The sequence below is a fragment of the Dermacentor albipictus genome, chromosome 2 (assembly GCF_038994185.2).
Source record: "Dermacentor albipictus isolate Rhodes 1998 colony chromosome 2, USDA_Dalb.pri_finalv2, whole genome shotgun sequence".
Taxonomy (NCBI): domain Eukaryota; kingdom Metazoa; phylum Arthropoda; class Arachnida; order Ixodida; family Ixodidae; genus Dermacentor; species Dermacentor albipictus.
The window spans coordinates 190,984,881-191,008,028 of NC_091822.1; the positions used below are offsets into that span (position 1 = coordinate 190,984,881).

The 23,148-nt window shown below is 41.4% G+C and overlaps 1 protein-coding gene across 1 annotated transcript in view; it reads left to right on the forward strand.

Moving 5' to 3' along the window:
• Window positions 1-18,036, forward strand: part of Mondo (MLX interacting protein mondo) — a 96,291-nt gene extending 78,255 nt beyond the window's left edge. The window contains exons 19-20 of the mRNA XM_065427381.1: window positions 5,717-5,828; window positions 10,917-18,036. Coding sequence (XP_065283453.1) covers window positions 5,717-5,828; window positions 10,917-10,953 — 149 coding nt within the window. The 3' untranslated portion in view covers window positions 10,954-18,036. The remainder of the gene's footprint in view (window positions 1-5,716; window positions 5,829-10,916) is intronic.
• The last annotated feature ends 5,112 nt before the right edge of the window (window positions 18,037-23,148 follow it).

The following is a 23,148-nucleotide window of genomic DNA, read 5'->3' on the forward strand; positions in this document are numbered from 1 at the left end:
AATCCCACTAAAACACATTATTCAGGAAATCCTGGCACTAGAAGAAAAATACAGCTGTTTCACAGACTTTTATACTGACTGTTCGAAAATGAAAGACCTTGTTGGAAGTGCAGTTGTCAAAGGGAACTGGGAAGAAACAGTAAGACTTGCGCAGTGCACATACATTTTCACTGCTGAATGTTACACCATTTCTATAGCCATAGAGAAAATAGTAAAGGAGAACCTCACAAATAGTATCATATACTGAGACTCCCTAAGTGCACTCACATCTCTTCATGCCAGAAATGCAGTCACACCATTATTGGGAAACATACACAATTTAATAAAAGCCACCACACAAGGACAGAACATTAAATTATGCTGGGTTCCGAGCCACGTCGAAATTAGTGGCAATGAGAGAGCAGATGCATGCACGGCACAAGCCCGGCACAAACAAATCACAAAAATAAAGATATCTCCTAATGACTGCATGAAACTAATATATCATAAGCTAAGCAAAAAATGGCAGTCTTCTTGGAACAATGATGTAAACAACAAATTACACTTGTTAAAGCCCGCGTTAAGCTTGGAAATCTCGTACACACCAGGAACGTTTCAAAGAAGTGATTCTATGCCGTCTTCGCATAGGACACGCACACCTCACACACAACTTCATTTCTAACAAAGCAAGACAATCCCCAATGTGAATCATGTGGAGATGCACTAACAGTAAACCACATCTTATTTTCATGCAGAAAACTTGAACCACTGAGGAAGAAGTTTTTTTACCCTATTTTACAGTGAACACATTCCTTATCACCCAGCTTTGATTTTAGGCGAAGATGCGCTTGTTGATATATCATGTGTTTTTAGCTTTATAAAAAAAGCAGGTATTCTCGTAAAACTTTAAAACCTCGTAGAGTGCTTCACTACATATTACAGAAAACCTCATCCACCTTCTAATTTCTGAGAAGAATGCCGAGGTCTTTAGTTAAATTGTTGGGACCCTCCGAGCTCTTGCCCAGACAAGGACTCACTGAGGTCTCCCAACTTTTTAAAGAATCTGTACCTAGTGTTTGGCGCATGGTAGCCTTAGCTGCTTATGTGCCATTAAGCTCAACTCAACTCAACCATTTAATGCACACACTGCAGAGCCATTGGTTAAATATAATGTAATTAAATTAAACATGCTATATGAATGCACTTTATTACTTTCGTTTAGAATAGATATTGTAAAAATTGCGGTTATATGCGCAGTGTAGCTAAGTTTAACTAAATCGTTCTTCGTGCCTAAACTGACACTCAGAATAATGGTATGCGCCCCGGCCGTGCACAAACTATGGCCTTTATTTTAGGATCTCTGTAGTCATCCAAGGTTTGCGGGAACGCTTCGGGTTTTTTTTTTTGGTTGTTGTTGTTGTTGTTTTTAACCTGAGGTGGAAAATGTTTCATTATAAACTGAACCGATCATTCGAATAAGATGGTCGTAAGTTAAACCAACACAGGAGAAACAAAATAAGTCATCACATTGCATTTGCTCAATTTAATCATGAAAGCGCGAAAGAAAGTTTGAGTTTACAGCTCTATAATCTATACCAGAAGCAGCCTGTCTAGGCGTGTGGCGGCATTGGGATACAATGAAATATTTAGGTAGGTGATCACTGATAGCAGTACAAATAGCGCCAGAAAGTGTGGAATCGAAGGGAAAGTTTATTATGAACAAGTCTATTAATGTTGCACTCGAGTCAGTAATACAAGTAGGAGTGACGATGACATTCGATAAAAAGTGAAAATCAAGAAGTGGAGAAAGATGCTTTTGCTTATTCGTGCTTGGTAACATATCAATATTCAAGTCACCTCCCAACATTAGTCTGTATCCGTTGATATTAACAAAGGAGAACATGTTATCTAAAAACAGTATGACATTGTTAATGCTGCCATCGGGTGGTCTGTATACTGCAGCAGTCGCACAGTTTTCTACTTTAAGGGATACAATTTCAATATCATCCGTGCATTGCGACCATTCGTTAAACCATTCGTATCTCATGTTTCACATACATACATATGCCACCTCCTGTCCTTATTTTTTAATTAAATAAACTGGGTTATAACCTGCTATATTAATAACGTCCGAGTCATCATGTTACCACGTTTCTGTAAGCATAACTATGGAGAAATCAAATTTAAACTTATCACAAAGAACAAGGAGGTTGTCCTCTTTGCAGCGAGCAGACTGCATATTAATGTGAAGCACAGCTAAGGGGGATATGCGCTGGTCTGCAATTAGTGCATTTAGTTTAGATGGACTAGAACCCATCTTATTAATGCCCATTGGAAGATGGTGGTGATGAAGTGGTATGCAGAAATTAAGTATAGCAAGTATAACAAAGCAACAGCTTTGAATGGAGTGTATAACAAAAAAGGGTAAACATACTCATTAAGAACTGCCGCTGAATCTTTATGAAGCCATACTTCGTTGTGCAATGTTAGCATAGCATAGACACAGATAGCATAGACGACAGATAAGTGATATATGACACTAATCCAACACAGAGCAATATTGCACGCATTATACAAATGTTCACTTGCATAATACAGCTGAAGAGTAGTCCAGGACATTGGCTACACAAAGTGCTGTGTAGTATGAACTAGGTTTAGACACAGACACAAAAGAAAGAAGAAAAGTCGGCAGTGTGTTTTTCTTTTTAACAAAGCAAACAAAAAAATAAAGAAAAATGACATGCAGGATCACAGCTAAAGCAACCATTATTCCACCGCAGGATCACAACTAAAGAAACCATTATTCCACCGTGATGACCAGTTAATACAACTTGCACCAAGTCCTCCTCGCACATTATGCGCGAGACTGGTGTCTTGTTCAATTTCTGCATGAGTACTTTGCCTTGAGACACCCTGATAAACTTCAATTTTTCCCTTTCCTCACTTGTCTCACTTTTGCTAGCAAAATTTTGCTTTTATGACAGAGATGCTCATTTGGGTAGATCAAAGCATTGTGTCATACCCTAATTCCCTTGCATTCGTTTGCCCTTCCTTGCTTCCGAAAGCATTCCGTCCCGGGTGGCTCACGAATGAAACTTTATGATCACATATGGCCTACTCTTATCTCTAGATAGCACAAGATGCACAACGTCCATGTCATTCTCAGTGATGTTAGCCTTTAGACACCCCACAAGTTTTCCAATTTCTTTCTAAAGGTTCTCATCTAGCACAACTGGAAGCCCTTAAATTTCAACATTCATATTTATGGAGTACTGTTTCAACTCAGTTATCTCACTCCTAGCCTGCTTCAGTTCTTTTTTGAGGAGTTACCTTTTCAAAGCGGCACTGCTCACTGTCGGCCCTAACAACAGAAAGCTCACCTCGGAAGGCCTCAACGTCAAGTTTGAATTTTTCAAAACCATCACTCAAGAATTGTAGGGATCCTTGAAGACCAGCGATTTCCTGCCAAATTTAACTGTTTGAAGTACTGATCCGAGCAACATCAGTTTTAATGTCTGACATGAATGACTCTAGCTTATACCGCTGTCACACGGGCACCTGCAAACTCCATTTAACTCCTTCGTCTTTACGTCTAGGGTGTTGCGCTCCGTGTCACATGGTCTCTCTTGCACCAAGGAATGTAAATGGAGATTTTGGCGAAGGGAGTTCGGCAATGACCAATACGGTTGGATGGAGCACTCTCATTCCCAGATAGCTGCTGCTGCGAAGAAAACCATGCAAATAAAATCATCGTAACTGGCTCACTTACAAATTTTAGCATTATCATTTTTTTTTTGCCTTGGTTTATACACCATGTAATAGGAGTCTTTAATTTGTTTAAGGACATAGCGCCTGTGCCCTCTACACCAATGCTTCCCTTTGCCGCCTGGGAAAATGTCGTTCTGCCATTTCGTTTGTTTATTTGCCTCGTCACTCATCTGGAAGCAGTTCAGCTCACTGCGAATACATGCACACACACGATTACACAGCGCAGAATCACAACTCGAAGCACACCGGTCGAAAAATGTGACCAACGCTGCCCGTGCACGAAAGAAAGAGTGCGGTGTGGCCAGCATCACTTTCAACTTTGCTATGCGTAAAAAACAAGTCTTGTGGTAACATACAGCAAACTTTCTCGCTGTGATTTCATCAGATCACATACTGCATTAAGAAAAAAAAAAAGCTACCTTTAACGGCGACTTTATATGTGAGCCGTTGCATGCAAAAGTAAGCGCAGCAGTGCCATTTCGGTGCCATGCGGCGCCTGTCGAAAGCTCACATTGTGCTGTAAGCACGGCAGCAACTTGATTGCTGTAAATATCCATTAGGGAGTTTCATGTCAACGAAGTTTGCAGGTGCCCGTGTGACAAGGGTATTAGTCACCAACCCAGTCAATACCTTAACGATCTCTTTTATGCATTCCGTTGCTTCTCAGCCATAGCTTTCGCAAGGTCATTTAGGCCACCTGAATTCATTTCCCTGCTTGCCTCAATGTTGGCAATAGAAGACAACTCTGCAGGAAATAGAAGGCAATCACAAAAAATGCAACTCAGCGCAAGTGACCAGGTATGGCTCTGCATTAGCCTAAAGTACCCCACTATTCATGGTAGCACTCACGGCAGCAGCAGTGACGGGATAGCAGTGTACGCAAGAGCGTGATAGGAAGAATACACCAACCTGCACTGTTGTAGAAGAGTAGATTAGTTTGTGCCCGTGCACTATCGCCGTTACTGCCACTTGAAGAGCTTGAAGCATGTGCCCAACTCAGCAGCTGCTTAGCTGCAAGAAATTTGCAGCTAATAAGGATATTTCACTAATTTTCATCATTTTTGTATGAATAATACTTGTTTCCCCTTCCTTAAATTTCGGCCTTCAGCATCCTTGAAATCCTTGGATTATCTGTGAATTGCCCTTGAATTTTGAGCCAAATATTCTGTACGAACTTGCGAGGAGCATCACTTTGTTTTTCTGTCTGTGTACAGATTTGAGAGAGTTCCCTTTATGATCCAATTGGACAATATCACTGTTTGCAGAGCAATATGCCTTGTCAAGCTTTGGTTTGGGCTTGTTCATTCTGAGACAGAGCCACACTTGAAAACGGGAACCAACAGAAAGGAACAAATAGTATGCATTCTGCATCCGTAATTGTAGAAATCAGGCTCCTATACATTGGCATACATGTGTGATATCTTGCACAATTAGGCACCTAAGCAACTGAAGAGCTTGTAAATGATAAACAACTGCTTTCACTTACCTGGGGCATCCTGGAATTGACAGTAATGAAACAAGGGAACAGCATTTTACTAGATCCACATAGAGTGTTCTGTTCACTGGTGAAGAGAAGCGTGATATTACACCACCACACATAGTTCTAAAGGGATGGGAACATTGTGAGACTGGCCAAATAATAAATCTTAATGAAGTCATAAATAGGCTGCCTAAAAGCAAGCGATTCTTATTTAATATCTAAAAATCATCGAGCAGAAGTTATCTGCCTTGTGCATTCGCTCAAAAACTGGTGCTAATGCGCAACAACTGCCGCTATCCTGCAGCAGAATTATCTAGAACAGTCCTCAAATTTATTGTTCTGTCTTCCTCGGGACTCCAATGAATATTTCCACCTCTTATATATTCTAAAGAAACAAATATTTGACAACTTCCAGTAGTGAATTCTCTAATCAAACCTGAATCAAAATTTAGAATATTCATGCACCTCTATTTATGTTATTTTCCTTAGGTGTCCTGGACTCATTGAGGTACCTCAGCAAATCTACAAACATCCTTTCTGACCCAAGTCGGTTACCAGAGGAAGCCACACAGGCAGTCACCAAGAAAGAGTCAGCGCCACAGTGAGTTAAAATTTGATGTGATGTGAATGTGCTTAATACGCAGTGACCTGCAGAAGCTTCATCGAGGCTTAGATTTTTCTCAGTGAAAGGGTTGAGCATACTGGCGAGCTATTGAGAAAAGCTCTTTTCTTTAGGTGGCAACTGCTATTGCAAAGGTATGCTCCTCCCTCCACAACCACCGCTTAGTTCTTTTGCTACCTTTAGTCTGCAGAATAATTGCTCCTCGCAGATGACAAGAAGGTTGCGAGAACTCACTGGTAACTTTTGATCTGCATATCTAAAGCTCTTCAAGTATTTCTCGGCTTTCACAAGCTAAATACTGCTAATGACAGTGTTCATCTGATTGTTTTACATCTGGTCTGTACTCATATTCGTAGGTCTGTTCCACTTACTACTAATAATAAAATAATAATAATTTACTGTACAGTAAAACCTCGTTAAACCATACCTGCTTAAACAGTAGTTTCATTTTAAAAGTAGTAAAGTCAAATCCCCCGACTTGGCGGCCATTGAACATAATGTGTATCCGCATAAACCATACCAGCTTATTGCGTGCATATTGGTTAACACGTAGTGTTTCCACTTTTCGTTGCGCACACACGGCGGTGCGTCGTCTCCATCGGGTGGCTTGGCAGAACAACAAGTCTCAGAGATCTGAACAACAGCCTCCAAGTGCCCTGTGCATTTGCGTGTGAAACCACAACATCAACATCATTTCAGCGCCGTAGGACGAAATAGAATAACAATTACAAACGGAAAATTTTCAGGTTTATGGAGTCGCTGAAACCCATTTAAGAAATGAGGAAGAGCCACCATTCATTGCAGGATACACCTGGGTAGGGTGCAACAGAAAAGGGAAAGCCGCAGAGGAGGAGGCCTTGGGCCACTAGTGAAGGGACAGGACTGGGAAAGGATAAGGGAGAGCTGCAGTGAGCACATGGGCTCAAGGGCACCATAGGGAATGCAGAGACAATCCTGGGAGTTGTGTATCTGAAAACTAGGAATGAGTCGAAAGAGGAGAATGCAAAACATTTCAAACATATGGCCAAGGACATCAGGGAGTTAGCTATGAAATGGGAGATAATCATCCTAGGGGGCATGAATGCACATTCGGAATACTTCGATGGGGCGACAGATTCAACAGGGCAGACGTTAGTAGATTTTTCTGAGGCTCATGATTTTGTAATAGTTAATACTGAAATTAAATGCAACGAGAAGATAACATGGGAAAGAAATAACTCCCACTCAACATTCGACTACTGCCTAATGTCCCACAAACTGTGTCAACGGTTGAGAGGTATGGAAATTGATGAGGAAGGTACAAAAAGCCTGGGGAGTGATCACAAACGAATCAAAATCAGTTTTGGAAGGACAGTACCACTGACAGAAACTAAAGAAAGGAAAGGTAGGAGCAAACTGAATGACAGGCAGCTACAAGAAGCGGCAAAAAACATTGAAAACATGGTATCCAAGCAACCGCAAAGGGCATAGACATACGACGAGTTAATAGGTATTTTTAATCGAGAGCTAGAGAAGGGACAGATTAGGAAAGTAGGAAGTAAGCAGGGAAAACATAAACTGAAAAGCTGGTGGGACTGAGAAGTTAAGGAGGCCATAGAGCAACACAAAGATGCATGCAGAAAACACAGCAGCAAAGAAAAGGGGAGCCCCACCAGAAGAGGTGGAGACAAAATGGCAGAATTACCTTGCAATGAAAAGAAGCATCGGCATTAATTCAAGCCAAGATAGCAAAAGTTGGGGTACAGTGGTTGTTAGAGATACGAAAAAAAGACAGAAATGCCTCTAAGAAGTTTTGGGAACACATAAGGCAACAGAGTAAGAACACAGGTGGTTCAGCACTCACTGACCACACCAGAAGGAACAAAGGTAGAGGGAGAAGAAGCTCAGGAATATATTAGGTTAACAATAGAGGCAGCATTTGCAGAGCCAGAGGGTAGCAAAATGGAGAACAATGACAACAGCAGGACAAAATTAGAGGAGGAGAACAGAGGGATGACAAGTCAGGAATGGGACAGAATTGAACACAAGGTCCTCGTGGGAACAGTGACAGGACCTGATGACATATCTATGAAATTGATAAGCATATTGGGCCAGAAAAGTGAAGTAAAATTACGGCAACTTATTGAACAAATAGTTGTAGGGGGAGATGTTCCACAGGACTGGAAATCAAGCAGAATGATATTAGTTTACAAAGGTAAGGGAAGCAAGGACAACATTAAATCCTACAGGCCAATAACTGTCACATCAGTCATGTACAGAGTAGCAATGCAGATGGTGAAAATGAGAATGGAGGAATGGGCAGAACGTGAAGAGATCTTGGGAGAGTTGCAGAATGGATTTCGAAGGAACAGAAAGCTAGATGATAATTTATTTGTTATAACACAGTACATAGAGATAGCGGCAGCCAGGCAGAAACCGCTATGGATAGCTTTTTTAGACATTAGAGGAGCCTACAATAATGTAAACCAGGAAAAGTTTTGGAGCCAGTTGAAGGAATGTGGTTTAGATAGAAAGGTGGTTGGATTCCTACAACAAGTTTATACAGATGATGAGGTAGAGATAACATGGGAGGGGGAAACTACAAAGCCAGCTAAAATAAGAAGTGGTCTCAGGCAGAGCTGTCCATTGTAGCCCCTGCTTTTTATGATTTACATGATCCAAATGGAAAAGAGGCTAGAACAGAGCACAATAGGAACCGACATAAGCTATATGCTGGAAGGGCAGAAGGTAGCTCAAGTACTAGCCGGACTGATGTATGCAGATGATATTGTACTGCTTGCTGACGACACTCGAGTAGGGCTACAGGAACTAATGAGGATATGTGGAGAGGAGGGAGAAAAATTGGGACTGCAATTCAGTAGAGAGAAGTCTGGGATAATAGTGTACAATGAAGAAAGGGGGGGGAACCATTGGAAATGCAAGACACTAAGATTGATCATGTTGAAAAATACAAGTATTTGGGCATATGGCTAAATGAGGGCAAAAAGTACTTGGAAGAACATGAAAAAATTATGATTGAAAAAGTGAAAAGGAACTCAGCTGTAATGAAACACAAGGCACTATGGAACTACAATAAGTACGAGGTGGTCAGAGGGGCATGGAAAGTGGTTATGGTACCTGGCCTCGCATTCGGAAATTCAGTACTGTGCATGAAATCGGAAGTTCAGGCATGCATGGAAATAAGACAGAGAAGTGTAGGCAGGTTGGCCTTAGGAGCGCACGGGAACACCCCTAATGAGGGAGTGCAGGGGGACATGGGACGGACGTCATTCAAAAGAGGCAATAAGTAAGCTAAAATATGAACAGAGACTCGCAGCACTTGGGGAAAAGAGGTGGGTGGGAAAAGTGTACGAATATCTATAGTACATTAAAAGTTTGAACACAAAGTGGACACTCAGAACTAGGAAGCTGAGGATTAGGTACCGACAGCCGAGGGTGGGGGTCCAACGTGGTTCTAGTGTGGGAAAGGAGGTGAAGGAGATGGAAAGAAAATTGTGGGAAGAAAGAATGCTCAGAAAGCCAGCGCTAGCTATTTATAGGACACAAAAACAGGAGATGAAGAGAGAGCTCTTATTTGATAACTCGCAGGGCAGCTCACTATTATTCAAAGCTAGGACGGGGGTTTCGAGAACGAAAACATACAGGGCCAAATTTGGAGACGCGTACCTTTTATGCACAGCTTGCAGAGCCGAAATTAAGACCACAGAGCATATAATGCTGAGATGCACAGACCTTCGCCCGACTCTGGCTGAGGGAACAGTGACGGATAGGGAAGGGGCATTAGGTTTTCCCGAGGAACGAGGGCAAATAGAAAAGAGTGGCAGTAACGAAGGGGAGGCTAGAGGATTGGTGGAGGAAGTCAAGGGAGAGATAATACCATAAGTTGGGGAGCTAATGTTTTCTATACTATGTTAGATATTTATTTTGGGAGGAGGAGGGGAGTGAAAACTAGTTTAAGGAGAATGGGATATAAATAAAGAAAAAATAGGAGGGGGAGCAAAAGGCTAGGTGGTGCCAGCCGCCGCCCGTTATAAACAGTGTAGCTGCCATCCATCCATCCATCAATCCATCCATGCCAGAGCAATGCATTGGCCAGATAGTGTTGTTTATGGGTGTTCTGTGGTGTTGTGGCGTTACACAAACAAGGGCTCACATTATGCCGATGCTCGGATAAAAAAGACACTGGGTGTTCAGCATAGAAGAAAAATTAGACATCGTTCATGCTCTCGAACGTGACACGAAGGAGTCGGCACAGGCATGCGACAGGGATTTACTGTTGACTACGGTGTGTGGCATTTGGAATGTGAAGAAGTTGCTCGACAGCGCTGCTGTGACACCGAAGAGGTGTCGGCTATTAGGTTCGATTTTCCGCCATCGTTGTCTCTGTTGTTGCCAAAGTGTCGGCTAGCGACAGTGATGAGAACGACACGGAAAGCAACAGCACGAGTGATTCAGACCCGACAGTGGCAGAAGCTGCGCGTTACGTCAGACTCGTAAATGCACTCGTCGCGACAAGAACAACACCGCGCAATGAAAAGGCGCCCTGCGACTTCTGCAGCACTACCGCCCGCGAGCATAGAGAACATGCAACACCAGCGAAGAATCTGCCTTGCAGGTGTGTGCAGAGAAGAAGGGGCTGGCTGAAAAGCTGGCTCACAGCTTCAGTAAGTTTGAGGCCACTGTAGTCACTGCTAGGCCGGCGCGGCATCAAACGAAAATAACAATTTTGTCGCGCAAAGTGAATAAATACTGCATGTTTTTTTCCGCTTTCATTGCACTCTCTCTGAGTTCCATTTTTGACAGGTAGGTAGGCGATCTCATGCTATTTCGGTTAAGCAGTACTACCGTTTAGTTTACTTTAGTTTACTACGTTTAGTACATACTTTTTCAGAGATCCGGCCAGCTACGGTGTAATTAGGTTTCACTGTATTTGAAATCACCCTTCTCTGACACAGTGAGTCCCGGTTGGTCAATAGCAGTATTTTCACTCAAGCTGCCGTGCTGACAGATGTGGTTCATCTTGTCTTCCTTCTTTTTTTTCTTTACATCTTTGTGTGTCTGTACAAGGTTCAAGTTTTCAACACAGCGTCAAAAAGAAAGGTAGCAGTTGCTGTGAACTCACCGACTGGCAGTGCAAGTAACAGTCTACAGTGAACTCACCCACTCGTCTATGATTGGGGTCCTTGCTGTGGGTGTTGAAGCAGTGGCCTCCTCCTTCAGCTGAGATGTGCTACCCTGTCTGCAGTGGCAAAGATAAGTCACTTCAGCTACCTTCAGCCACTTGAGCCACTGTGTGGCCACATTGTATTGTGTGGATGCCAAGAGTGCCCATTCTTTTTGGAGGCAGCTTGCAATGTAAGATTATGTGACAGTGAGAGAGTATCTCTCAACATCCATGCCTGTTGTCTGTTGCCTTCTGTTGTACTTTGTTGAATTACCTCCTTCCTTTTGTTTGCCCACATGTGTGACACCTTTTTTCTTTTTTTCCCCCCTTTTGTACACCCTTTTGTACACAGTGTCATCCGAATCATCTGAATGTCTGGCTTTGTTAGATACCTTCTTTGCATGAGTGATGTATGTCTTGTTATTTCTTTATTTTCACCTTATTTCTCAACTTTGCTGTCAACAAAACTTTCAAATTTCTTTTTTGTTGTTGTTGTTTATTTCACACCTCCGACCTGTGTCTCATTTCAAAGCAAGTGCCCACATCATATAAGCTGTGCAAGAAAAGTAGTAGAACCTGTCATTATTTTACTCTGCACTATAAAACTTGCTCTCTGATTTAGCTGTGAACCATAAAATTTAGGTTTACATGTTCAGTCTAAACTGTGCCGCCAGGCATATCTAGCGACTGTAAAAGTGCATTACTTGGCATGTGACACCACGTCCTGTGTTTGTACAGATGCTGGACAAGCGTGATTATAATCCAAGAGAGTTGAGTCCTTTACCGGTAGTGTTTTGCTAGCAAGGGCTGCTTATACTGTTTAAAAACTATTTTTGTACTGTGCTGGCACCAGTTGCAGGAGTGCCCATTTATTTATCAGATTTGTTTAGCAGAGTTGCTAGAAGAGTGTGGTGTGTGTAACATTAAATTTCAGTGTTTCATTGTCTGCTTGGCACAAGAATTGAAGCGAGTAAGGCGTTACATCTAGCATGTATATTTGTGAAGCAAATTGTACATACCTTTTTACTTATGCCTATGAATATGCTATGTTTCATTTTCTGTAGCTTTGTGCTGCGATTATGTTTCTCCATTAGAATGGAGCTGTAGATGCTACTGTAGATATTACGTTGGCATAATACCTGTAAGATTTAGTTGACCGATGCTTCTTTGTACATTAGACTACCATTAATTTGACCACTACGAGATATACCGTATTTACTTGCATAATGAATGCACTCATTTAATGAGTGCGCTTCCCACTTTTCAAATAAAAAAAGTGAGTTTTTTTCTTTCCCTTAATAATGATCGCACCCCAAATTTGCTGCCGTGAAGGTCATCTCCTCGGCCTGCTTAACACCGAGCGGTACGTAAACTGTGCTGCACAGAGCATGGCCTTCAAGGTTTTACCTGCTGACAATCTCAGAGGCCACTTTTGAATGTTTATTAGTGCTACCTAGCGCCACCTGTGGAAAGCCAGTGTTCCTCCATGCATATGTTTCCTTTCTCAATGACTCCATGTTTTCTTTGTCAGTTCGATCGGCCCATTCGTGATATTCACACGTGTGTAAAGTGATGGGCTGCCTGCGTTTATCACGTGCCTCAAGGGGGGCTATGCAAGCAATACTATCTGCTTCAAGCTCGAAGCCGTTGAATATGCTTTGAAGAATGACAAACACAGATCAAGAAGGCACTTCGGCATAGATGAAGTATGCAACCTCTACTGGAGACGGCAACATGAAAAGCTTTTTTCACCCGATACAATCTGGCATCCAGTCCAACATGCGGCATACAACCACTCAGGGCACATGGGATATGTATTCAAACGAGTGAGCATTGCGTAACACCACTGTCACATGGCCACTTTCGACTGCGATTTGCTTCCTCTTGCAGTTTGCACAGAGGAGCTGATCACGACCAAAAAATTCAATCTCACTCAAAGTGCACCATATGACATCCCTATTAGTTCCCCCCAAATTCAGCATCCCAGCTTGTACACTCTGCAGGCTTCATATCCTCACCAAGAAGTATAAAACAAAATACTTTGTGTAATGCAGCTCCACTTTGCACGAGCATTGTCAATGAAATCATGCCTGTCCGAGCGACAAACACTTAACAACGGCACGTCATCCACTGATGGCTCCGCTGACAGCTACCGGTAGGGCCAGTAGGCCTAGTTTGGTGGACACCTTGGTCGCTGGTGCTTGCAATTCAGCCAATCCAGCCCAAGCTCTTCAAAGAGTGCTTTCTTCCAATGTCGTGCGTAATGAAATACAATTGGTTTACTAAATGCCGTTAATGCAAAGGACAAACATGCAAGCTAAGCAAGTGGCCTCGCTCAGACAGTCAGTGTGTTGTCCACTTGCGAAATGCCATTGCATTGTCGCTGCCAATCTCGTGTGGCTGAGCACTAGGTGCTAATTTGCAGAACAGGTACACTTTTGAGATAATGTTATTCAATTAGTCATTATATTTCGTGTCCGAAACAAATAATAGACAATTTTTGTTACCCCGTGAGCAACAATAGAGGCGAATGTCTCGACCGCAGTGATTAGAACAACACGAAACAGGCCTGCTAGCGTCACCTCTTCGAAGGGAACATAAGAGAATGTCACAAGCTAGCTGTGCTGCCATCGGCTGCAACCAAATGACAGTGAATGCTGGGCGTTCCATTCAGCACTATGGCATGGCAAAAAACCTCAGATCTGCTGCTGTTCTAATGCATGGAAAGCCAAATCATAACTGTGTGTCTCCTACTTTAGAGGTGGCCACAGAAAGAAAATCATTCAAAATTTCACTCTGCATAATGAAAGCACTCCCTACCTTGCGTAAATTTTTCAGGAAAGAAAAGTATGTTCAGTATGAGAGTAAATACGGTATATGAAATTGGTTTGCATTTTCCTTGGTTTAAAAAAAGGAAGCATTTGATGTGCATGGGTGGCTTCTGAACACAATTAAGAGACTGGTCGAATTAGCCTGTATCATATTATTGGGAGTCAGCTGTGTACCATTTCAAAACAGACCTCTCATGCACTTTGACTTGTACTACCTGTTGACAGGCCATTGGATCTTTCATGCTTTTGCGGCTCCTGGTCTTATTGATGTAATTGTCCTTGCTCCCTTCACGCACTTTCATACCGGGGAACTTCAAACCCACTTTTTCTCTCTTCATTCTTCATTGCTGTAATCCCACATTGCTCAAATTACTACATCATCGTGCATTTTAAACCAGTCTCATGAAGCAGTTTAACAGCTTGTCCAAAGCTTAAGTTAGGAGCAACATCGAGTACTTGGGGCTAACCTGTCAGTAACATTTATCGAATTCTCCTCATCTTCCTTGTCTGGCTCAAAAATAGTGCAGTAGGCAGTTGACCTCCCTATTCCATCCAGTCTTTGTGTAAAAAAAAAAAAGAAAAAAAAAGAAAGAAAGATGCAGACATTTTCTTTCAGCCCATTTTTGTTTGGTAGTGTGTTTTAATCTCAAGCTCTCTTGTTCTTCAGAAACATTTGTCACAGCATCTGTGCAGCAATGGAAGCACCTTCTGAATATCCTCTTTGATAATCATGTTGATACCGTCACTCTCATCACTACTCCAGACTGTCTTTTATAAATTCCTTCTTGTTTCATTTGTCCAGCCAAAAATTCGCAAAATTCGCAAAAATTCTAGCCACCATCTTCAAGAAAAGCTTCTTGCTTCACTGCAAACAGCAGTTGAAGAGCTGTGAAATTGGCTTAATGTGTACATTCCTTCTTCTCTTCACAACAGTCACTGTCTGTGCCACCTTGTCGGGGCTCATGACATTAGAGGCACACCGCTTAGAGCCATGCCATTCCTTTTGTTGCACAGAACAATGCAGAACAGCCGAAGGAAGGAAAGGGCTCTGGCAGGTCAGTTGTGAGATACTGAGGAACAGCCACGCACTGTATGCAGGCTCCTCAAAAATGCCGGGCAAAAGATGATGCCACTGCAAAAGCTCAAGAAGGAGTGATAGTCATGAGCGGCAAGTTAAGAGCTAGTTTCAGCATGACCATCTGGGGCACTAATTTAAAGATTGCAGGAGTTTCTTGTAGCTCGCAGGGCTGCGGCATTTTCAAGCATGAATGGGCAACTCTGCTATTAGAGTCGGCTTCCATTAATTCGACCTTGATAGATCCAATGGGTCAACTTGATCTAATTATTGAGTGGGTTGAATTGAAAGAAAGACAAAAAATATGTCCAAACATACTTTTGCTTTATTTATCCAGTTCTAACACACCTCCGACTAATGCATAGCTACCTGGCATTTCTGGATTAAAAGTTGAAAACAATGTGCACCGAAAACCAACATGCACCCGATTTTGTAACAAGATAAAAAGTAGCATGCCACTGATCCTGGCAATAGGAAAAAGATGGAACCTGCAGAGTTTGCATTCACAGAATGACAATTTATTTACCTTGCATGTCTATCATCGTCACTCTCAGGCAGCTCCTTATCACTATGGGCTACGTCTCAACCTCCGTGCAGTCCACTGCATTTGATATTCTACAGTTTCTTGAACAACTGTGTAACCATTGAAAACAAGATGGTGTTCAATGCCTAGGCTAAAAACTTTGCCAGTTCACCCTGTGACATACACAAGACACTGACATGCCAAAAGCATATGGCGGTGATCTATTGCGGCTACTTTAGCACGTAAAATAGCTTCTCTTTTGAATTAGCTTTGATAATGAAAGCAGCGCATTGCTGCCACCTACCTACGTGGAAACTCGTTTTGTTGCCCAGCTTGTGATTACTATGATGATACAGCTGATACCAACAAGGTGCAGCTGATAAACAAGGTGCATGTTGAAATTAGTAAATTCGTTGTGGTAAATCACTAATTGGGGTAAACGGGGTAAATCATGCGTTGTGAGCTGGTGTTTTTGCTTGTAATTCTGTGGAAGGCAGGCCAAAAATTGGCACTTTTGGTGGGAGATTGGCAGGAGATATCATGTCTTCAATGCATTCAGTGTCCCTTGATGCTGCTAAGGCGTGGTCACAATTACTGTTGCCATTGGTGTCAGGCATGCGCATGCTGACCAGTGAAGCTCGAATTATTCAGAGAAGGCCAATTTAAAGAATGAAAAATCGTGGCCTATAGAAATGTGCGGCCATCAACTGTGGTTTTGGTTTGGATTGAATTAAGCAAAAGACCGAATTAACCAGAGCCAAATTGATGGAAGTCTACTGTATGATCTGCATACTTGCTCTGAGTTTCAGCCTGTTGCTTCTCATTAACTGGGATAAGGGAATAAAAATATCAGTGGATACTTTTTTTTTTAAGTATTGTTATCATACAAGGGGTCACGTATATGAAGTCCACTTACCTGCATTAACACTGAATCAGGCCTATGGTTCTGTTGGCTTCAAGAAACTGTCTTGAATGAATCTTTTTAAGATGTCTTTTTACGAGACAGTAGAGTTCTAAACTTGTTCACTGTTATGAACAAGCATGTCATTGCTGTACTTCTATTTCATTCTCCTTTCTGGATTTCCTAATGGGCATTTTATTTGGTGCTTGTTAAAGATCAGTGAGCAAAGTGGCACCTGCCAGAATGTCTGCGTGTGCTGGGATGCCATTTGGGTGCACTGAGTTTTGCATGGCTATGTTTAAAATAATGAACCACCTTGTTTTTATGGAATATAATCTTAAGAGATGTTTGCTGTCTTACCACTGATCGCACTCAATAGTAGCACAAGCGCCATGGTTGACACACATGTTACCAATCTAGTGGGCTCATTTTCTGTAAATGCAGTTTGTTAAAAATTTCAAACCGCAGTATTAGCACTCCGTCTAAAGCTTCTCTTTAGAAACATTTCTGCTTTTGTATTCTAAATAGCTTCAGTTCTGATTACGGAAGCCTGTGACTTAGACTCCTGTTTTACAAGCCTGTGAAAACATTTCAAGTCTGCAGTTCACTCTTCACAACTTAAATGATATTGCGAGACAAAAAAAACAACACGGACGTTATAGAAGACGACACACCAAGCGCAAATCATTTAAGTAATGGATTACCAACTTGCCCGGAATGCTGCTGTCATTAAGACTCTTCACAAATTAAGATGCAATGTGATTTCCTTTGTAACAGAATATACTTGTTTTGTGGCTAATTGAAGTCGTGCCAAGCAGTATTGGAAGCAGCTATAACTCTTTCAAAGATGAAAACTGTGTGTGTGAGAGTGTGTGTACATGCTCATGCTCTGTTCTTTATTCTCTCTTTCTTTCTTCAATAACCATGACTTCATGTGATTTCATCCTTTAGCAAATAGCTGCATTGTCATTTGTTGGATCTTCTGCAGTGTTTACAAGAACTGTTTCTTCAAGGCCTTGATGAGTTGTTTATAAATGGCTTGCGCTTAAAATAATTGTGACTGCCAAAATAATGTGCTGTGGGCACACTGATAACTGACATGCTGAGCTAATCCAAACATCTCAAACATGGTACAGATATCTGCAAGTGCTGCTAGCTATCACATTGGTGGCTTCACATCAGAGTTAACCACAAACTCTGCAACATTGCAAAGTAAATATTTAACCAAGTAACCTGGTTGCCAGCTACTTTGGGACATTTAATGAAATCTTCAGTTCATCAATCGGAGTCACAACTAGGCATAAGCACTCGCACTGTAAATGCGTTTCGCTTTCTTTTCTTTCAGAGACAGTTAGCTGAATTTCAAGGTAAATGTCTGTTAAGTCTAGTCACTAAATTGTGCCTGACATAGTGTATTTCTTTATATATGTATCCTTAGTAGAGCCGTAGATGACATGCAGCAGCATGAATAATGTCAGACATGCAATTCTACATGATAATAGAAACGTGCGTGTGTGCCAAACTTAATTTTGTGTCTTGAGGAAAGCGAAATCTGCCTTGTTTTGCAAAAAAGCACAACTTTTGCCCTTAGGTATATAATTAAATGCCTGCTTCTGAACACAGTGATGTGTTCGGTAATCTGTATATGTCCTGCCCTGTGTTGTCTCTGCAAATAAAGTGCAGACCCAGTTTTTACCTTGTATTCTCATTACATACATGTTCACACCACTAGACTGCACATATCACTGTTCAACTGAGGCATGGGCTTGTTCTCGCATAACAGGCTGACATTGTATGGAGCTTGAGATAAGTCAGAGAAAGTAGTGTCTTTTTGCTACTCTAAGCACAGTGAATAATGATACATTCGAACCTATATATAAAAAACAGATTTATAATGGAAGTAAATTGAAAAGTTCCTCGCAGAGGTGTGCACAGACTCCTATTGGCCCGAAAGACCATACCTGACTCAGCCCATGGGCTAGGCTTACGCCACTGTATTTTATTGTCTGGCAGGCTGGGCCATCTACTGAGCCCGACTGAAGGGATAACTTATGATATGGCTGTATGTATTTTCCTAATATAGTAAGCACTGTATGTTTAATTAGTTTTTACATGGTGAATAAAGTGTTATTTAATCTAGAAAAATTATTTTGTCACCGCAGCGGAGCCCTCATAGTGTCGGGCTGGGCATGGGCCTCTAGTTTTTTATGTCGAGCTGGACTAGGTGGGCTTCTTTTTTTTTTGGCATAGGACATGGCTGGCCTTTTGATGCGAACAGGCCTGTTCCAGGCCCGGGCTCAAATGTGCAGTGAATGCACAGCTATGGTTCCTTATCAATGTGAGTGTATAGCAAATATATGCTTATAACATAACCGCCAACTCCCCAAATTTTTCGTAAAAATTACAAATTCAGGCTTGTTTCGTGGTTTTCCAAAAACTGCTTCTAATTTTACGAAAAATTAAGTTAGTGAAAATTTTTGCTCGTCCATCTCTGAAAATATTCTCCAAAATCTTCTGCCAATCAAAGGACACCAGAAGAATGCTTGCTCTGCACAAGTTTATTAAGAAAAGTTTCTATACAAGGAAAAATTGGCAGCATCAAGGTAGCTGCAAAAGACACCATTATCTGAAAAGCAATGTGCTGCTTGTCACTTTAATGCTGCTCCAAAGTTTGTTGCGGCTCGTGTGCTGCATCTAAAGGTAAATGATTGTAATAAATTGCACATGTATCCTACAAAAGAAGATTCATGCCCAGAGCAAAGCACAATAAATAAATAAATAAATAAAATTCCGGGATTGTGTTTGCAGGATTTTTATGAATTTTAATGTTCACAGGTTGGCAGGTATGTTATAACAAACATTGGATGTACTATAACAATGAGTCACAGTGGTGAAACAGTACAAAAGAAGATTCATTGGCTCAGGAAAAAGGAAACATGTGGAGTATTTCAATAAAGTCAAATTGTTTTAATTGTCTTTTGTTGTGTCTAATTCACTTGCAAAATTCTGCGAAAGCAAGGAGCGAAGGTGTGCAATACTGAAATAGCTGCACTATGAGAGCCAAGTCTGGTGAGTACGTTTCTTTCAATTTTGGGCCATAATGAAAATGTTGCTCCAGAAGACACATCTGATAATAGTGTATAAGCATGCAATGGCATTTCAGCATTGCAGTGCATTATGGTATTTTGCACGGATAGTTGGTGCATATCGACAGGTTCAGCCAGCATAATGTTACGCTACACAGGGACAACAGAAAGTAATACGAGTATCACACGGCCATTTTCAGTCGCGATCGAGCTTGATCGGGATTGAAGTTCTCGACAGCGAATGGCTCCCTCCTGTAGCTTACGTGAAGGAGCCAATCACTATTGAGAAATTTGATCCTGATGGGGATCGATCTTGATCAAAAGTGTGCCTTGTGACGCCCATATAAATGAGAACACTGCCATCACGTAACATTATAACGGCCAAACCTGTTGGTGAACTGTGACCAGATCTGCAATGTTTAGGGTGATTCTGGTGCTCCAAAGATAATTCATTACCTATGGCAGTGGGAGGGTTTATGCTTAAGTACATTGCATATAATTGCATTGCAATTGCATTGTAATTTCAAATTTTGTATACACCTAGCAGATATGTTCCTCCAGTTATTCTGGTGGATATTAAATCTGACTTTTCAAATATGTTCCTCCAGTTATTCTGGTGGATATTAAGTCTGACTTTTCTGACATTATTAATGCATTTGCATTCTTGGGGTACTTCACACTTTTTGAGGGGTAGCTATCTATCTATCTATGAATGTTTGTATCTAACCATTTTTCCACCTGCCTGGGTCACTGGGTAGTCCATGGTGAGATGGGTAGTGCATCGCATGGCTGTGCTGAGGGAACAGGATTCGAAACCAACTTTTGGACCAACGTGGGTCACTGAGTATTTGGCAGTGTTGCCGCTTTTCAACAAACCTCTTTCATTCCAACATGGGCCACTGGTCTGGTATCACTGTTCCATGAAACTCTTTGGTGCCAACTTGGAGCACTGGGTATCTACCTCTTCGTCTGCGCTTGTCTTCAGTGAACCTCTTTGATGCCAACTGTACAAGGTTGCGTACATGTACCCTTATGTAACCCTGTGTGATGTGCTACATCTTTTTGTGACGCACCGTGTATACAGAGAGCACATATAGCTGCAATGACCTTTCATGTTTTATTTATCGACTGGCATAAAGTGTTCATTGATGGCATATCTGTTAACATGCAATCGTTTTACCATTTTTCCTTCTGTGAGAAAACTTGTACAGCCCAAGAATTTTCATACGTATTGTATTTGCACATACGTATTGTAGTTGCACAGGTATAAGCCATAATATATCTAAGTAAACCAGAAAGACGGTTTCATATGACTCAATCACAGTGAATACATAGAAACATGATACAGGTGTCACCACTAATAGCTATGACATTTAAGCATGAAGTACTGTCAACTTAGCTGTTAAGTATCAATCGTCACTTACAGTGCATACATAGATGGAGGACAAAGAAGGACGACGTAGACAAGCGCTGTCTAGGTCGTCCTTCTTTGTCCTCTGTCTATGTATGCGCTGTAAGTGACGATTGATACCATGGAATACCAACTAGCCCGTACTCAAACCTTGCTTTAGCTGTTAAGGTCAGACAATAGAAAATTCAGTGCCTGTGAAAAATAGCTTAAAATGGCTTGTGTGGGTGCTCATGAGAAAAACAGAGTATTTGTTATTGTAATGTTTCTCAAATCGCCCTTCCTAACATCTAGCCTTGTTTAGAGTAGCAAAAGCACCACGCAAGAGAAACTTCGATAATGACACTATAGGGAACAGGCGCGAAAGACTCCGTACGAGTTAGCGTATGCAGCGCAATACAGTGGCTAGGAGCAAGTGTCGTGGCACCTATGCAACTAAAAAAAATACTAGAAAACAAAAGGGCAGCTGCGCACAGGCATTTGCAAGGGATGCGCAGCCCTCATCGCCTGCCCTAGCAGAGTTCAGCTAACATTTATAGTTTTGCATGGTGGTGTTGCGATAGCAGTATATTGTATCTTAAGATACACGATACATTCTTTAATGTATCGGAAGTACAGATACTGATACACGTCTTGCCAGACGTATCATGATACAGCTACAAGATACCCAAAGAATATCTAAGATAGCATCTAACATGTATCATCAGTACTGTCCAGCACTGCAGAGTGAAGTGGGAGAGAGGAGCTCGGCTGCTGCATGACTCGTTTCTCAGCGTTTGCATGCACCAGCATGCAATGTATTTCGAAAGCCATGCGCTGCCTTCACGACAGCGACGCTGGATGGCACTGAGTGTTTTTAGGGAAGCGAAAAATAGGAGTCCCGCTGTAGTGCATGCCTCATACACAACTTTTTTCAACAGTGGCAATACGTTGGGGCCGCTGTGTTGATTCAATGCTAAACGCATTACCTTTGACAGGCTAGTAAGAGTTCTGCTCTGCTGTTTTTTTTTTCATCCTTTTTTTTAAGTCTGAAGCAATGAAGATCACGTTGATCTAAAGGTTTAACTCTCATCACAAAAGAAAAAAAAATTCATATTTTGTGATGCTGCTTTTAATGCTCAATGGTTCATTTTTCCTACACTGAGTTTGATACCTAAAAATTCTGGTTCAAAAGCAGGAGACTTGACGCATAGCCTATAATTAGTAGCATTTGTGATTTACCCAAGCTATCGAGTTTTCAATTTTACATAGACCAGCAAGCCGATTACTAAATAGAACTTGTAGCTTTTTTTTTCCCGCGAATGTATTGTTCATGATTAGAAATAAACGAGTTGCTCTAACTTTCCTTGGTGCACAATGAGGGTTAATGTGGCCTATTACAACAATTTGTAAACTTGACAGTATATTTTTTTACTGCAATCCAGTTATGGATATTTATTTATTTATTTATTCAAAATACCCCCAAAGGCCCTCATTGCGAGGGTATTACATGGGGGCTCACAAGCACTGGTTGTAGTTTGTACATACTAAAAACAAGAGAGGTTAACAGTAGTAATAATACAGTGAAATATAGTTAATATACAAGATAATTAGGTCACAATTATTACAGAGAAAACATTAGTACATATTAGGAGAACATAAGGCAACTGCACTAAAAAACACCAACAAATATCGAAAAACACTGTAAAAGTCCCAAAAAAGAATAATAATACGATTAGTCGACAAGTCGTGAGCGAATTAAATGTTGAAACTTAGTCAAGTCTGGTTCCGTGGCAATGACTGATGGTAAGGCGTTCCATTCAGTTATTGTGCGTGGTAAGAACGAAGATGCATAATGGGATGACTGGCAGTTAATGCGTTTGACTTTGTATGGATGGTCACGGCGTGGAAAAATAACTGTTGGTGACTGAAAGAAATCATCGTGAAGTGATGGATGGTGATAAAGCTTATGGAAAAGTGTTAGGCGAGAAATTTTACGGCGAAGTGCTAAGTTGTCCAAGTCAGCTTTATTCTTTAACGCGGTGACGCTGGTGTAACGTGAATAATCTGAAAATATAAATCGCGCAGCACGGTTTTGCAAGGCTTCGATGTTACTTATGATATACGTTTGTTCGGGATCCCAGATGGCAGACGCGTATTCTAGTTTAGGACGGATTAATGTTGAGTATGCTAGTTTTTTAACATGCAATGGGGCTTCTTTTAAGTTATGTTTAATAAGTCCGAGAGTACGATTTGAAGAGGCAAGGGTAAGGTTAATATGATTATTCCATGATAAGTTTGATTGAAGATTGATGCCAACGTACTTGTAAGT